Here is an 18,565-nt window from a genome sequence, read left to right on the forward strand (position 1 = left end):
TTCGAGTTAAACGCAGTGTTTCCTCCTTATTGGCGCAAAGCAAATATAGGATGATGTGTTTCAATTTTATTGAAAAAAAACCCACACCTTATACAGTACCGCATAAAAGTAAGTTACCACCCTCTCGCGAGACGCGATTAGACTCTCGTCTCGAGAGACGAGAAACTCGTCTCGCGAGAGGGTGAAAAAACTGTAAGTACATTTACTTAGGCTTGACTTTTCTCGCAAGAGTTTCGCGAGAATATCAAGTTGAGTGTCAGTGTTGTTGATGCGGCAGGACGCCCTTGTCACGCTGCAAGCTGAATTATGGAGTTCAGTCGCAAGCTTATCGATCGTGAACCAGGTTGCAAACAAAATCGAGCTTGCTTTGTTAAGCGACTTGATCCAGGACTTAATGTGTTTGTATATACACTGTACTTTGTGATTTATTACAGAGCGATTCAACGATGTAAGCGAACGACGGCTGCAAAGATAAGCGAACTGATCAATCTGTCATTGCGCATTTATTCGGAGGTGGCACGTTGGATTATCGGAGCTAATAAATTTGCAGAACCTAATAAAGCGTCTTCGTGTAGAAGAGATTGTAAATGCTGTGTATGTTATTATATCTTTTATTCTCTCAGGGATTTAGAAAAAAAAAAACAAACCCACAAACACATACACTTTATAGAGCTGGTGATGACCAGTTAGACTGTTGCGGCCTCTGTTGTACGTGCGCTAGAGATTATTTGCGTATTACATTGGCGTGAAACAAATATACGAAAACTTACATGTGATTTGCATTTAAAAAACCTATCTGTTACTTTTCAATAATGGGTTGTGGCCAAGGGTTGTGGCTAAAATGTAAGTGTCAATCGAGCGACGACTTTGCAGGTTATTGCTAATCGTTAATAGGGATAAGTTTATAACATAAACATAAAAGGCAAAAAACATAACAAATCTTCGGAAAAAAAGCTTCTTTCCCCGAGGGCAAATGTTGTAATAAATAACTCCAAAGCCGCTTTGTTTTAGAAAAAATGTTCCTCGGTTGGCTTCGCTAAATCATGCGACCAGTAGCAAACTACGCTATCGATAAATAACACACCTCTCCTTTAGCCAGCGAACGCAGACGTATTGCCGTAAGCGCGGCGCGGTAACCTTTGACATCTTGGCGTTGTCGATATGCAAATTCGGTGCACGATAAACTGAAATCAATTCTGAACTAGAACTACGCATTTTACGCTAGCTCTTCAACAACGTTTCTGTTTTCGATTTTCTTTATACACAACTTTGTTTTTTCTTGGCAGAAAAAGCCTTTGCAACCGCAAAGAAGTTCGATTCAATAGCGGTTTGCAAAGCACGATACATGTACATGTATGCAAATTCGAACCGCAGTGAAATTGAAAAACATTGTAAGTGTCAGGGTTATTATTTCAAAAAACTGTTTAATAGATACAGGCACAGAACTTGACTTTAATAAGGCTGGGATTTTTTTATGTAGGAATTGTGTGTGCGGGAAAGTTTCAATTGCAAATTGATATGTCGGCGAGCTCGCTAAAACGAAACCTTCGAAGTGACGGAAGAAATAAATCATGTCTTACACTGTGCGCGAATCGAAACCTTTGAACTGAATGAAGACAAAATTGGTTTGAATCACATAAGCTCTGATAATGCGAACTTACTTGTCGACGGAATCAACCACCGTTGGCACAGGCCGTTTTAAAAACGGCATACAGTGTAAATAAAAGCAACACAAGACAAGTGCGCGAGAAATTCAGTCATAAGTTCTTCTCGCGAGAAACTCGGTAATATTCCAAAATTTCCGCTTCAGTGATTCTCGCGAGACGAGACTCTCGTATCGCGAGACGAGGCTCTCGTCTCTCGATACGAGATTCTCGTCTCGCGAGAAACGAGACGAGACTGGTAACTTACTTTTGAGCGGTACTGTAAGTTCCCCACAGAGTAACAACAGTAAATAGGCCATTTCTGACTTGCTTTGAACCGCATTAGCATCACTTTCAGAATGAAGTTGCAACACAAAAATGGCCTATTAGGAAAGCTGGTCACCTAAAGCAGAAGTCTTACCTGGGGCATGTTTGTCAATATACTGTGAATCTCGATAATTGTATAAAGGATGAAGTGTGCAATCAAAAACAGTTAAATATGAACTACAATGTAAGAGGGGTTTTCTGATCTGTTAAGTGTCGTAAAATCAAAGCAAAACATTTACCCTCTTTGATTATCAAAACAAAAAGTGTACTGTGCAAAAAGCCAATCAGAATTCAAATTCAAACATCAAATCATTGTCCCTTTTTAAGGCAAAGCTTAAAAGTTCGTGAATGATGATTGTTTAGCTATTTTTTAATTCGTTTGATCTTGTGAAATCATTTTTTAGGTAATTTTATTTTTTATTTTATTTTTAATTTGCAGGTCCCCACTGAAAACCGCCAAGGCGAGTGGGCTCCCTGGATAAATATTATTATTATTATTATTATTATTATTATTATTATTATTATTATTATTATTATTATTATTATTATTATTATGAAGTGTATGACATGGCTGTCAAATGTGGGAAAATGCTTACAAGCATTACTCAAGATTGGTTTTGGCGAAATTGTTTATCTACATTCAGGTTGAGAAACTTGTGGAAGTTTTTCAAACCAATCACAATGTACAGTAGAGCAAAACCAAAGCCATTGCAAAGTTAACTTTTTACACTAATTTGAAAATCACTCTAGACTATTTAATTTTAACTTACTAAAATCACTCAGTAGCTATCCATCATTAATTAATATTAATATAACTGTCAGTATATTAGTTTCTGATGCTTACATGTTAATAGTTTTTAAACCACTGCCCTGCCTGCTTCCAAAAATTGTAGGATAAAACTCAATTCATTACATTTTTGCATATAAGGTTTATCAAAATCGCGATATAAAACAGTTTGATAATAAATTAGCCATATATGACAGTGCATTTTGATCTTTAGCTGAGACAATGCAACATAGCAAGATGACAAGAGGGTTACCAGTGGGTGCTTCGGCAGGTGGTGTTTATCTACTGTTGGGACCAGGTTTATCATCAGAAAGTCAAGTGGGAGAAGATGGCAGTGAAAAGACCACCACAGACAACACTGGTCATCTGACTGAAACTGCTAGTGCACCTAAGGAGCAGATTGTGGCACAGTTAAACAAAGCAGACCCGTATGAAACTGCAACCTTTTTGCAAGGGTCACTCCTCTTCCCATCCCCTGGAACGAGAGAAGGAGAGTTACAAACTGATATGGGCTCCTCTGCAGCAAGTGAAAATTCCTGCAGATCTATAGTTACCAGAGAAGGAGGGGTACCATTGCCCCCTGAGAATGGTAAGGACCATTATTAAGTTAAAGTTAAAGATTCCTCTGTTTTGGTTCCATTCCCAAGGAAATGACCCTATGATATAATACTATTAAAAAAGTTAATTATTGCGTGCGTGCAAATATTGAATTTAACACCCTCTGAAAGTAACCTCCATAAATTATACAATTATTAATCTCAAATGTAATTTCACCCTCTGCTGCACATGCATGTATGAGAAAGTAAACAACAGTTTGAAAAATCTTGTAGACTGGCGAAGCAAATATGGGATCCATGGTGTCTGTCAATTTTATTGAAAAATCCCCTTCACCTTATGATCGTCCAATAATTAATTGTATTACATATAGATACCCAAGGTAGCTACCCCCAGAGTAACTAGAGTAAATAGGCCATGCATGAGTTGCTTTGAACCTCATTATGAAGGTGAGGCTTAAAGACTGCAAGGTTTTGCTGTGAAAATTGGTTTGATTCATATAGAAACTTAAACATATTTGTATGTGCATTTTGACAAATATCTTTAGCTGAGACAATACAGCATAGCAAGATTACCAGAGGGTTACCAGTGGGTGCTTCAGCGGGTGGTGTTTATCCACTGCTGGGACCTGGTTTATCATCAGAGAGTCAAGTGGGAGTGGATGGCGGTGACAAGACCACCGCAGACAACACTGGTCATCTGACTGAAACTGCTAGCGCACCTGTGGAGGAGATTAGGGGAGATGAAGAAAAGATGCTGCAAGAAGAAGGTAATTAAGATACAGTTATTTAAAGTTGATTAATTATGTACTGAGTATTAGCATTAATCATTGGTAGTAATAAATTCTGTTTTTATTAGGTTAATTTCAATCAATCAGTAAATATTATTTATAAATTCCACTGTTCCACGTTAAAAATGTGAGACTAAGATCAACATATAAGCAGATAAAACAACAAATCATTAAAGCCTCACTTGTCTTCCCTTCACTCAACCTGCTGACAGGACACAAATAGAGTATTGACAGATCCATTAGCTTGCATGACCTATAAGGCCTTGACCTATCTTGCCATCAGTGTATGTGGACACAACATGTGCAGCTAGTGCTGGGTTGGACTAAGTGTTTTGCCAGGTCATGTGTTTTTTGACCAGATTTTTTCATTTCTTTGGAAAATCTTGGGGGAATTTGCTGCTGAGAATTGAATGCCACAGATGAATGCAAGGCATGTATTACCGCAAGATAATACTTCAACAAACAATAAGATACCTCGACAAACTTGATCCTTTAAGTTATGCATGTTGTTTTTTAATATTAATCCACACTGAGCCCACTCTTGAAAGTATGTCGTATACCTTTTCTATTCAAATAGTTAAGGCAGGGGCAATTTTTTCCCACTAAAGAGGGGATGATTATTTAAGCTGGGGTGATAACCAAGAGCGGTGATTATTTTTATAAATATTGCGTACCAAGTACAAGGCCACTTCTAACATCCTAACTAGAGAGTTTCAAGAAGTGAAAGAAAGGTGGCTGAATTTAGAGTGAATACGTCAACATTAACACAGGCTTCAGTGAATACTTGAGGATGCTACATATAAATTTTTTTGACTCTCATTGAACAAATTGCTCCCTTTGTAACGAAGCAAGAAACTTGCATGAGGAAGTCCAAAGACCGCAGTAAGGGTCTGTCTAGAGTGGCATTTGTTAAAAAAATCTTGCCACACAGAGTCAACTCATGTGGGGACGTGTCCTTGCAACATGTCCGTGAGACTTGTCCCCGCCGCATTTTCTTATGTGTGAGATCGCTGCAATTTTGTCCCTGCTATATTTCCTAGCTACAAGTCCCTGCTACACGTTCCTAATAGTGTGCACAGGATGCAATTTTGTCGCTGGTGCCTACATGTCGCGGTGACATGTCCCCTTGTGTTCAGGCCCCTATAGTTTGTTGACTTGGTTCTTATATGGTTCCAAGTATTGGTTCTTAGAAAAAGATAAACCAGGGCTATAAACCTTCCTTTCGGCCTGATCTGTGCCCAGGATATCTTCCAGAAGAAGGAAGATGACACATTTGGTGACCTTCCCGGTGTTACGGGTCTTGCTTATGATGTATTTAAGGCCGCGACCTCAATGACCATGATGCAAACCTGAGAGCCATCATGGAACGTGCACATGACACTGGCATACGTTTCAACCCCGACAAGTGCAGGATAAGGTGCACCGAAATACCCTTCTTCAGCAATATTGTCAGTGCCAGCGGCCTTAAACCAGACCTGTGGAAGATTAAGGAAATCAATAACATGGATCTGTGACAGAGCCTGGCCAACCTACAAACCTTTCTCGGTATGGTGCAATTTCTCAGTCGATTTGTACCCAATTTAGCATCCTTATCAGCCTGCCTCTGGGACCTGATCAAGAAAGGGAATGAGTTCTAGTGGGGCCCAGAACGTCACCTGGCAGTTGACAAGGTCAAGCACGCGGTCACATCTGCTAGTTCACTCAAATACTTCAATGGCACAAAGCCAGTCACCATCCAAGTAGATGCCTCCACATGTGGCCGGTATGGTGCAATTTCTCAGTCGATTTGTACCCAATTTAGCATCCTTATCAGCCTGCCTCTGGGACCTGATCAAGAAAGGGAATGAGTTCTAGTGGGGCCCAGAACGTCGCCTGGCAGTTGACAAGGTCAAGCACGCGGTCACATCTGCTAGTTCACTCAAATACTTCAATGGCACAAAGCCAGTCACCATCCAAGTAGATGCCTCCACATGTGGCCTCAGTTTAACACTCCTTCAGGACCAAGGTCCTATCAAATAGAGTATTAAAAAAATCTTCGTTTTCTCAAGATTAAGTATTAAAAAATTAGCATGAAGCCAGCTTAGGACATCAGTTAGGCCATCAGTTAACCGAGCTTGAATTTCACTGACAGACTTGCTTGCAAAATAGATAAGTGTATCGTCAGCATAAAGCTCAACACTACAACCTTGAACCGCCAAGGGTAGGTCATTTATGTAGATAATAAAGAGTAAAGGACCGAGTACACTACGCTGGGGGACCCCAAAAGGTATAGGCTGGGGTTGAGACAAAAGCTAAAATAAAATAAATAAATAAAATAGAGAAGTAAGCTCCTCACAGACACGGAAGCGCGCTATTCCAACATTGAAAGATAAATGCTTGCCGTCTTACATGGCCTTGAGAAATTTCACTGCTATGCCTATGGCCGACACGTAACTGTGGAGACAGACCACAACCCATTGGAATCAATCTTTAAAAAAAACCTCATCTGCCCGCTATGCATCGAAAGAATGATGCCCAGAATCCAGAGATATGACGTGGAAATAAAGTACATCCCAGGAAGGGACATTCCACTAGCTGACGCATTGTGAATTAGCCCATGCCCAGGTGACACCATAGATGGGTTAGTTGTGTCTGTCCACAAATAACATCTTCACCTGAAAGCCATCCCGACACGGGTTGACCAAATTAAGAAAGAACAGCAAAGGGTAAAGTCCTTCTCTCACTGAGTGCAGTTATCACACAAGGTTGGCCTAACACCAGATCAGAGTGTCCATCGTATCTACATGCGTACTGGAATTACCGCAAGGATTAACTGTCAATGATGGCATCATCCTAAAAGGCACACGGATCCTGGTCCCTAAGAGTCTGCATGCTGAGTTTGCAGCAGCTACAATATGCACACCAAGGCGCAGCGAAATGCAAACTCCCAAGGGTTCGGTGTTTTGGGCCAACATAAACCAGGACATTGAAGAGATGGTCAAGCGCTGCGCTCCCTGCCAACGCAATCACAGCATGAATGTGAAGGAGCCCCTCATGCCCCATGATATTCCACAAAAGCCATGGCACACGATGGGATCGGATTTGTTCTTTTAGAACAACCCACCCTACCTACTAGTATCTGACTATTATAACAAATTACCCCTGGTGAGGGAGCTGGACAACATCCAATCAGACACAACAGGCGCCGACTTGAAATCCATATTTGAGGAGCACGGCATTCCAAGCAAACTCGTCACTGGCAACGACACTCAGTTTACCTCTACGTTGTTCCAAGGGTTCAGCAGCACATGTGGCTTTGTACACGTCACAACTAGTCCCTTCTTTCCACAGGCCAACAGCTTCATCGAGAGAGCTGTGCAAACAGTAAAAGGCCTCTTACAGAAATGCAAGGAATCTGGTTCAGATCCCCATCTTGCCATGTTGTGTCTATGCAGCACCCCTCTTGACCACAACATCCCATCACCAGCAGAACTTTTGAACTCGAGAGTGTACCAAACCAACCTTCCGGTGGTCTCCAAGCTAGGCCTATCTTTGTCAGCTGAAGGTGACATAAAAGCCAAACTTAAAACACGACAGGACAAACAACGGTTGCAGTATGACAAAACATCCAAGCAGCTTTCCATCTCAAACCCTTAGGACCCAGTACACATACTCAACCCACACAGCCACAAATGGGAACCCGGTATTGTCAAGTGTCATGCAGACACTCCCCGCCCATATGTTGTGACCATGGCAGATGGCGGCACACGCAGACGTAACCATAGCCACATTCGGCCTACAGGAGAAAACATCACCTTACATGATGGCAGTGACATGGAAACTGTGGAGCCCAAATCGGATGTAGTGGAGGATTCTGTTCTTACATCCCCAGCAACCTGCCCCAAAACTACAGCAGGATCTCTTGACAGAGAGTTTACGCCACGCCGATCCTCCAGGGTGATCAAACCATCTGAAAAGTTGAACCTATGAACTGAACACTGATTTTATTTTTATTGTTATTGTACATTTATTGCAGTTATTGGTCAATAACAGTGACATTCTACTTGAGTAGTGGGCATTGGTATTCGAATGTGTGACTTAAATTCCAGTTTGCGTGCGTTACTACTGTCATCTTGTTTATTCGGAAAAAGGAGGATGTCATAGGTTATCGTGTAACACACTCACATAGGGCATGCACATAGGTACTCTAATCAGGGCTATGCTGAGTTATGCACGAACATATTGCATTGAATTGTGGCTTCTTATTTGGTGAATTAAAACCACTACACTCTATTGAATTTAGCTTACTAAAATCACTAAATAGCTATTCATCATTTATAATTAATATAGATCGAGGCCGATTTGGCCTCTCCAGCCACACCAGACACTGTTCCAGAGCCACCATTCAGAGCATGACACCATAGTCTTCTGAGACTGAAGGGGTGCCAGTCAATCAAGTATTTATATAGGACTGTCAGTAGTTTCTGATGCTCACGTGTTATGATTTTTTCAACCACATCCACCCCTGCCCCTCCTGCTTGCAAAAATTATAGGATAAAACTTTAGCAATTTTACATTTTTCCGTATTAGCTTTATCAAACTCATGATAATATTAACAGTTTGATAACAAAGCAGCAAATGAAATAAATATAAAGCTATGTGCATTTCAACAATCTTTAGCTGAGACAATGCAGCATAGCGAGATGACAAGAGGGTTACCAGTGGGTGCTTCAGCGGGTGGTGTTTATCCACTGCTGGGACCTGATTTATCATCAGAGAGTCAAGTGGGAGTAGATGGCAGTGATAAGACCACTGCAGTCAACACTGGTCATCTGACTGAAACTGCTGGTGCACCTAAGGATCGGAATGTGACACAGTTGAACAAAACAGGCCTGGATGAAACTGTTCCTAAGAAACTGTTTGAAATTGGGGGAGATGAAGAAAAGGTGCGAGAACAAGAAGGTATTATTCAGATACAGACATTTAAAGTCAATTATATATGCTGATATTAGCATTAATCTTTGCTAACTTTAAATTCTGTTTGCATTAGTTATCAATCAAATAAATCAATAACTTTACTTTTAATGTCACCTGTAGGTTATAAAATTAAACGAGGGTAACAGATCAGAATCATTTAAAGATGAGAAAAAACCTTGGTTAACAGTATACTGCTGTAAATCTGAGGATTAAGTACCCTGCTTGCAGGGGTTTCTTTCTGGCAAGTCTTTAAGCATGACTGTACGAAGTAATTTACGTCTCTGGTGTTTTGCGTAGTCAGCTTGTTTACTTGTTTACAAGCTGACAATGCGAAGTAGTAGAGACGCAAATGACTTCGTACAGTACACTGTACATGCTAAAAGACTTTTCAGTAGGAAACCTTTGCTAGCAGGGTAAGGGTTTAAAGGCTTTTAGGTATATAAACAGGTTATATGGTAAGGAAAACCAGATAACTTGTGGCTTTCCTAACATAATCAGTCAATTAATGCCACAGAAATTGCAAGAGATAAAATAAGTATAGTCTACATAAAGCACTTGGCCTTATAGTTTTGGGCAGATGCCAAATAATATTAATTTTATTGGTGAGCGGACAAATTATGAGATATTATACTTGGAAACTCAGTCAGTTGAAAGCAAAAAGACAGTCAACTTTGACACTGCTACCTGGTTTCGTTAGTATTAGTTTATGCCACTGCCTACTTTCTTTGTGGAGCCAGGATATTCAGACAGAGCTTACTGACCAAAAAGGTGACTTCAGCATGTTCATCAAAAATGAAAAGGAAATGGTTGTGTATGTATCCATCTTGTTTTCGTGAGTAAGATTCGTGAATTACAAGAAGGGGAAGATTTAATTTCTTCTTTCAGCAATTTGTCTGCCCGTAATGTATAAATGGCAATATATGCTGTTTTGATTGGCAGTGAGTAAGATTCGTGAATTACAAGAAGGGGAAGATTTAATTTCTTCTTTCAGCAATTTGTCTGCCCGTAATGCATAAATGGCAATATATGCTGTTTTGATTGGCAGTCATCAATCAATGTTCAACCATTGCCACAACTATCAGAAAGCTCCTTTGTGGACAAACAGGCTATTCAAATGCCTTTGCCACTGATTCATGGACTTTCCTGTCGTCCCTTTTTTTATCTTTTTTTTTTAATCTCGAGTCTTGTTTCTCAGGGTCAAAAGGAGAAAAGTCACAAATTCACTTCTTATGCAGGCTACATTTGGTTTCCGTTTTTTGTACTTCTGTCATGTTCTTATCCTTTCAATTCCAATTGGTTTCCACATCAGGAAGCTAAAACCTCCCTGCAAATGTTCTGACCTTCCTCTCAAAATGTACTGTGAATTTATATGGTTGTGTATGAATATAGATAACTGACACTTTTTCAGGGTGTGCAATATTTATATTAAAAACCCACTGATTAATCTACATGTTCTTATATGGGATAAAATACATCACATGGTACAAAATCAGACAGTGTTTATCAGACGATAACAGTCGTTTGATTGTTGTTGTTGTTGTTGTTTTTTTCATGACAAATACCAAGAAACTACATACAATTCTAGGTCATACTTGTAATCTAAGCACCATTTAATGAAATCTAATAACCTAGTCAGCTGGCATTTATTCGCATGCAATAATGCCATGGCCATCACTTAAGCTGTTTTGTCTTTTCTACAGTAAAGTGCACACGTTTCAGAAATTAATTGTTGGTTTATAAACTAAATAAAACTCTCCAAGGCTCAATGGTATATCAGATGATAATGCCCTAAAATTGTCTTCAAGATTGTCCTCAAAATTTTGTGATTTATTTTTCAAACAATCGTTAAGCATTGGGCATTATATTGGGTATTATTTGACCGCCGACTAGTTGGGTCAGTTGGTTGAGCATCAGACTGCCATGCCAGAGGTCGTGGGTTCAAACCCCGGCTGGACCAACACTTAGGGTCTTTAAATAACTGAGGAGAAAGTGCTGCCTTGTAATAACATCTGCAAATGGTTAGACTTTCTAATCTTCTCGGGTAAGGATGATAAACCGTAGGTCCCATCTCACAACACTTAAATGTTCATAACCCTGTGGGACGTTAAAGAAGTCACACACTAATCGCAAAGAGTAGGGCATGGAGTTGCCGGTGTGCTGATTTCATCTTTGTGCTATTTCATAATTCATGGGTTGGGTGGGTTGGATGAGATCGATAATGGGCTGACAGCGGCTGTCGGTGGCTCCTATATATGCTGATGTCCGATCTCACCCTTGCACTGAAGTAACGTAAACTGCATTTGAATATGTATATAGAAAATGCTGTATATATTAATTACCAATACCGTTACCATATTATTTTCCAATACAATACACCAGCCACCTCAAGGGGTTTTGTCACTAAATCCTCCTACCTTGAATGTTTTCCAGACCTTGAAGCTTATGGACGCCGATCTCCAACTGAGACTTCCTACCAATCCTTTCATGTACCAGAATCCCTCAAAGAAAAATTGACTGTGGATTTACCTGCTAAGCCTCACAAGGAGGAACCACAGAGAAGGGAAATTATACCAGATGGTTTTCAGCCAGTTGTCGCCAATGGCAAAGTGCTTGGTGATGCATTAAACAATAACCGACCTAAAGACACCAGGAGACACACATTTCCCTCTCTTGAACCCCCTCAGAAGGAGGAGCATGCTAAAGTGAAGCGGTCTATAAGTGCATCGCCCCGAAGCCTGCTAGAGGAGAAGACAAAGATTAATCTAAGTAATGATCTATTTGATTTGTGATTCCTTACAGCTTGAGTTTCCTCACAGCAACTGAACCTATTAAAACTATTAAAAAAATTCTCATCTGTTAGTGAAAAAAGAAAAAAAAAGGCTTGCAAAACTATGCCTTTGGCCTTCAGAGTCCTGGCTCTGATTACACATGCAGGCCACACTATGTTTAAACTATAGGTCAGGAGCAAGAATCGATAATAGTGCACAGTATCTTCATACTATGTATATACACAGTACGTTTTAGTACTGTGCCAATTTAAGGACTATGAGGACCTTTCTTGACTTTTGGAAGGCAAATAGAGAAAATAGATGACATATTTAACCCCGTGTACTTTTAATTTTGTGATTTGACTTTTAGGTGACCCACTCTCCAAGACCATACTTGACCACCTGGAGATTTTAGAGGGACTCAGTAGAAGTCTCGATAAAGAATATAAATATGGTGCATGCAAATGTTGGAAGCATGCTGCTGAGTATTTTGATATTGAAGAACAAGAATATCAGAGCTTTAAAGGCAAAGATATTCACAGTCCAACAGAGGTCATGTTTGAGTACATGCAGACCTGTAGCCCTGAGACCACGATTGGTCGTTTGAAGGCTGGATTGCGCTCAATTGGGAGGCAAGATGTAATTGATGTTCTCATAAAATATGAACAAATTATGGAGAATGAAGGTGAGTAATAAACAATTTAAAATCCTGGCCAAAAAGTTTGGGATGATTTCAAAAATACATTACACAGTTTAAGGCCAAGTTCAATTACTGTAAGGGCCTACATAGCCCATACTACTGGAAGTTAATAAGGGGGGGGGGATATTATTATAAGCGTCATAATTTCTTCTTAGATCCCCTCGATGTTTCCTGTGTCTTTGAATGTCCCTTTTATTAATGTATATTTATGTCTCTTTTTTTTACTTTTACAAATAAATAAGGTCAATTCAATTCAATTTTCGTAAAATGTTGTAACCAGGAGTATTGTTCAACCCCCTCATCGTTGGAATGCTAAAACTTTCATAGATGGGCTACCCCATATCTCCATACCCGTTGGCACTGAGGTACACTGCAAATAAAATGCAGACTGACCACAAACTGCAGACTAGGGGTAAAATGTAGGCCAAAGGTTAAGGTGCACTGATGATTCCCAGGTTAGCCCTAGTTGCCAGTCTCTGTATTCATGCATTGAAAGTAGGACCGTGGCAAACGTCTGAAATATCAGATCCACTTGCCTTCATTCTGTGAAATTCATTAAGCGTTTTTTGTGTTGTTCTAGGCGGCGACTTGCTGACTGATGATACATTTGTGAGCAGTCTGTTTGACATCAATCCAGATGTCATTGGAGAGATGGCATTTTTATTGGACATGCAGAAAGTGGGTTTGAAAAACTGGCAATCCCTGGCTGCACAGTTGGACATATCAAGGAAAATTTTCAAGAGCTTTGAAACTTGCGATACCACCAACCCAACAGAGCAGCTGTTTAAGCTGTTAAAGGTCAAGAAACCCGGTTTGAGTATTGCAGAATTGGTCACACACTTGCGGCAGATACGTAGACCTGATGTTATAAATGCTGTCAAGAAAAGTGCAAAGGGTAAGAAACTTAATGTCATTGTAATTTATTATTATCAATGTGAGTAGTTCGTTGTAAAGTGCCAACACCTTACCAGTCCTTCTTTTTTTTTTTCACATATTTATTGCCATTATTTTTCGTACATACGTATTTACATTGATATCTGTTGTATTTACATCAATAACATCTTAACAAATGTATCTGTTATAACTAACTTACATATACACTAATGACACTAATGAATAAACAGTCATTTCTTATATACAAATGCCATCTAGCCTGAAATGCTTTCTATACAGTCCTTCTTATCATAGCAGCAGGTCTTCAGCTGTTGTATATCTTGTACATCAATATAGCTAGCCTGGCTTTAAACAGAGAAGTCCATTGACTTTTGTTTAGAATATCTTAGGCATTTCCCTGGGTAAATTAATCAAAGGCTCCTGTGAGCCAACTCGTGAATGCAGATGTGAATAGCCGGGCAACCGTAATAAAAGCGGTACTGATGCATCAAACTAAGCTACAGGGATTCGTGGACGCCATGCTACATTGCGGGAATGCATTATGTACATAATATTATTTGCTTAACACGCAAAACATATAAAAAAGCTCCGGCTAAACAATCTTACATTGTTGTACAACATTTGTTAGTTCAACAATGTGTAAACGTTTAGCACCCCATGTTTGATGACGTGTGTTCAGCATTTTTTGTTAAAAGAATGTTTTCCTTTCGATCAAACATTTCCGCCAACATTTCACAAATGTTGAATCGTTTAGTCGGCTTTTCAACATTGTTGAACTAACAAATTTACAACAATATTAGACCATTTAGCCGGGGCTTTACACATGCACTTTGATTACTTTCGATACGCGATGCAACGCAAAGGTGGACGTACACGTCCTTTTGGTGGTTTCATGTGGTTGCCAATCGACAAAAAAGTGTCCAGTTTTTCTTCCAAGAACCTCCTTATTTTTTTTCCTCACGTTGTGTTCTTACCGAATGGAACTTGATACATGTGAACGATTTTGGTTGCCTAGCACGTGACCAAAATCTTGCTGTTTTCAGTATGTTAATATTTCTTTCAAACGACAGCTTCTGTCTTGTCAGCGTTTCATAACATCGGAAGAAGCTTTCAATCTTGGTAAAGTTGCTATTTGGCTTTATCCGAGTGAACACAAATATAGAAATACGTCAAGCGTTGCGATGATTGTCGCTGTGCATTAGCAAACTTTCATTGTTGACATTTCGGTTCTGGTGAATCGATCTTGCAATCACACTGGACGCCAAATGAAATTTATTGTGAACCTCAAGTTTTAGTTTCCTATTTTATTAACCCTTAGCCTTTCACCCATCGAATTGCCTTGAATCTTTAAAGTTAAGTGAACGGGTTTTGTTATATATATATTTTGCCTCAAGTCAATCTACGACCTCGTATAAGAACTTTCTTCCTGGTCATTTCCCTCAGTCAATGTTCCTAAATTTAGCAACCCAGGAGGAGATTATAGATGTCGCATCTACGTTTCTGGCGGGAAAATCGGCTGGGTATGACAATATCCCTATGTCTATCATAAAGCGATCTATATGCAGCATTTCTTCTCCATTAACACACATTGTAAATCTCTCCATTACTCATGGTATCGTCCCGGATGAATTGAAAATTGCTCGTGTCGTACCTATTTTTAAATCAGGTGACAAAGCTCTCTTCAGCAACTACAGACCTATTTCTGTTCTTCCGTGCTTTTCAAAGTTTTTGGAACGAATAATTTACAACCGTATTATAAATTATCTCAATGACTCTGATATCTTATGTGATAATCAATATGGCTTTAGAAAAAATCGCTCTCCTAGCCTTGCGCTTATTGATTTGTGTGACAAAATTTCTTCTGCATTTGATAGAAAAGAACATGCCATTGGAGTATTCCTAGATCTTTCGAAAGCGTTCGATACGGTAAATCACGACATTCTTTTTGACAAACTCAATCATTATGGGATCCGTGGTCTGGCACTAGAATGGGTCAAAAGTTATTTTTCTGAAAGGACACAATTTGTCGAATTTAATAACGTTAGATCTGCCCCACAGGGGATTTCCTGTGGGGTGCCTCAAGGTTCCATTCTTGGTCCCTTATTTTTTATCCTGTATGTTAATGATTTGAACAATGCTTCCCTGCTTGATGCAATCTTGTTTGCTGATGATACAAACCTATTTATCTCTCATAATGATCCTGTTTGTCAACCTGGTTTGCAGCAAACCAAGACTAATTTTATGGTATTCAAGCCTTGGCAAAAGAAGCAATCCTTTGAATTTCAAGTTTTCATAAATGAGCAGCCTATCCTTCGTGTTTCTGAGACCATGTGTTTGGGTGTTTTATTAGATGACAATTTGACCTGGAAATCGCATATATCCTTAACAGCAAATAAATTATCCAAATCTATAGGTATTATTCATAAATCTAGATTCTTTCTCTCTACTCACTCCCTTCGTACTTTATACAATTCTATGATCCTTCCATATTTATATTATTGCAATTTAGCTTGGGCTGGTACCTATAAGTCAAACCTTCAGAGAATTGTAACCTTACAGAAACGTGCGTTAAGAATAGTAAGCAATTCTACATACATTGCCCATACTGGCCCTATTTTTAAGGAACTTAAACTCTTAAAATTTCACGATATCCATTCGTTTCAATTAGGTACTTTTATGTTTTCATTCAAGAACTCTACACTCCCTTCCAAATTCAATAACTTTTTTTTACTGAATAGTCAAATCCATAATTATAATACTAGGAATGCTCAGTCCTTCCGCTTGCCACTGTGCAGAACGAACACGAGGAAGTTTTCAATTTACTTTCAAGGTCCAAACTTCTATAATTCGCTAAATTCTGACATAACTAGTTCTCCCTCCACCGCTTCTTTTAAAAGAAAGCTTAAAGATTTTCTTCTCTCTAGGTATTAACTTCTGTAAGGCTGTATTTCTCAACTAACGTACTTAATATGTGTGTGCGTGTGTGTGTGTGTACGTGTGCGCGGTCAAAGTTAATTATCATAAGTCCATATTGTAATTCTAATATAAGATAGCTATTTTTTAAAAGTGAGGAAGCCTGACTTTATAAGCCTCGTGGTTTCTTTCAGGTTTTCTCGCCATTTATTTTCTTTCGCCAATTTTCATCATTTTTTTTCCATCTGTAATTGTTGTATGTGGCAAAATAAATATTGTATTGTATTGTACTGTATTGCCTCCAGAGATAGAAACGAATGAAGTGTTGTGTTCGGCTGTATGTAAATTTAGTGTTTATGTCTTGATCTTATCGATTACGTTTGACACCGAAGGGGGATTTATCGCTCTGTGGAATTTCGTTTTCTTACAGTCAAGTCGTTTCCTGGGATTTTTAGGGTAAGCTCGTTTAAAGGTTGTCATGTTTGCTTTTGATGTTTGCTGAAATGAGCAGTTTTGCTTATCGAAGTGTAGCCTCTCTTGCAGACGCTAGCTTAATATAGCCGAAGAGTGGCAATTTCCCCTTGTAGTGCCATTGTCTTTCTTGAATGCTGGCTTTGGTCGTGCAACCCCAGTGACTGAAACGTGTGTGTCGTTTTAGCTCTGTTCATATAGGTTTGTCAGTTGTCTGGCTATCGTGACCCCAGGTGATTTTCAGAGTTTAGATGATATGACATCAGGCCTGTGTTTTTTTGTTTTTGTTGTTGTTTTTCTAATATACATATTCTAATCTTGTTAAGTGTGTGTTTATTTATTTATTTATTTATTTATTTTTTTTTTTTTTTGGATATTTGCTTTCGATGATAGAGAACGCATCCTAATCTGTTGAGTGTGCTGTGGTTTAGTGGGTGTTCTCTGTAACCGACACACTTCTTTGGTTGGATTTGGTACCATTTCCACACCATTTTGAATAATTATTTTGATTTGCGCACAAGCTCGGACTGTACTTAGTTTGAATGGTAACAAATATATGGGCGATGTTTTGTGACATGTTGGAAGATTTTATATTTCAAGAGCTGACGAAGCTTCGGTTTCTCATAGAGGAGAGGTAGCGTTATAAATAAAACATAATAAATTTGCTAAAACGCGGGCCTGACACAAGTTCAGACATCAAACTCGACCGAGGTAATCAGTTTTTTTTTTGTGTGTGTGTGTGTGTGTGTGTGTGTGTGTGTGTGTGTGTGTGTGTGTGTGTGTGTGCTAAAATGTGGGCCTGACACAAGTTTAGACAACGAACTTGACCGAAGTAATCAGTTGATCAGAAGGTGAAGTAGCTCAATCGTCACAAAGAAATTCCCGACTCACGCGAGAAGTTTACTGGAACACACTAGCACCACAATCCAAACAATTAAGCATGAGCAACTAACTTCAATGAACAAGTTAGCCTTTGTGCCAAACAGTGACATAATTCATTAGATATCGACACTAACGGTGAATCAGATGTAACACTTTAAGGGAAACTGTCATGCAGCCGTGGTTTGAACAAAGGACGACTCGGTGGGAAAAAGCGGTTTAGGGAAGAACTCCACTGAGCTAGGCGAGGCTTGGAAAGATGTCATAACAGGATATTTAGGAAAGAAAAGTATTTCAGTCGTGCTTCTTTGCAGATAATTTTTGTCATCCATGACCGACGCTGCATGCAGTTACACGCTCTCTTTCTGAAAACTTCCATGCGATGGATGAGACTCTTCTCATTTACCCTCTTCACAATCCTTCACAGTCTTTAAGTGATTCACTGTGGTCAAGGAACAGTCCAGGGAAACAAGAAATAAGGTGTACAGTGGCTCAAAGGTTACCCTGAAATCCAGTTACAATAATTGGTATACTCGAGAATAGCTCCTCGACGCGGTGGTAACTGCTTTGCTTGGAGAAATTGCTCCTCGCCCTGTAGATGATGAGTTTCGTGTAATCCGTCCACTTTGCTGCATTTTTGGTCTGAACATACCTTCCTTAAGCAGCTTGAATCTGCGATTCATTTTAAGCCTTTAAGTGTGGGTGTGGTTGTTGATTTCTAGATTAAGACTTGTAAATCTTCACTCTAATTTGTATTGCATTTTTAACTCGTGAATGCGCGCATGCGCAATGAACGAGTTATAGCGATGGTGGACTTTTTGACTTGGTTGGTTGGTCGGTTCTGTCGTTAACTTTCGGGCATGCGCAGTGAATGAGTTTTAA

The 18,565-nt window shown here is 39.4% G+C and overlaps 1 protein-coding gene across 10 annotated transcripts in view; it reads left to right on the plus strand.

Annotated features, from left to right (window-relative positions):
- The window catches only part of LOC146479020 (uncharacterized), a 42,564-nt gene that overhangs the window by 19,512 nt on the left and 4,487 nt on the right, over positions 1-18,565 (plus strand). For 3 of the 10 annotated variants that reach the window (XM_085111280.1, XM_085111283.1, XM_085111284.1), the window contains 6 exons: positions 2,972-3,346; positions 3,860-4,081; positions 8,762-9,043; positions 11,489-11,824; positions 12,197-12,511; positions 13,107-13,421. In XM_085111280.1, the coding sequence (XP_084967406.1) occupies positions 2,972-3,346; positions 3,860-4,081; positions 8,762-9,043; positions 11,489-11,824; positions 12,197-12,511; positions 13,107-13,421 (1,845 nt within the window). The remainder of the gene's footprint in view (positions 1-2,971; positions 3,347-3,859; positions 4,082-8,761; positions 9,044-11,488; positions 11,825-12,196; positions 12,512-13,106; positions 13,422-18,565) is intronic. The other 7 variants (XM_085111286.1, XM_085111290.1, XM_085111282.1 and 4 more) reach the window with 6 other exon arrangements.

The sequence above is a fragment of the Pavona decussata genome, unplaced genomic scaffold (assembly GCF_977016875.1).
Source record: "Pavona decussata unplaced genomic scaffold, jaPavDecu1.1 SCAFFOLD_61, whole genome shotgun sequence".
Taxonomy (NCBI): domain Eukaryota; kingdom Metazoa; phylum Cnidaria; class Anthozoa; order Scleractinia; family Agariciidae; genus Pavona; species Pavona decussata.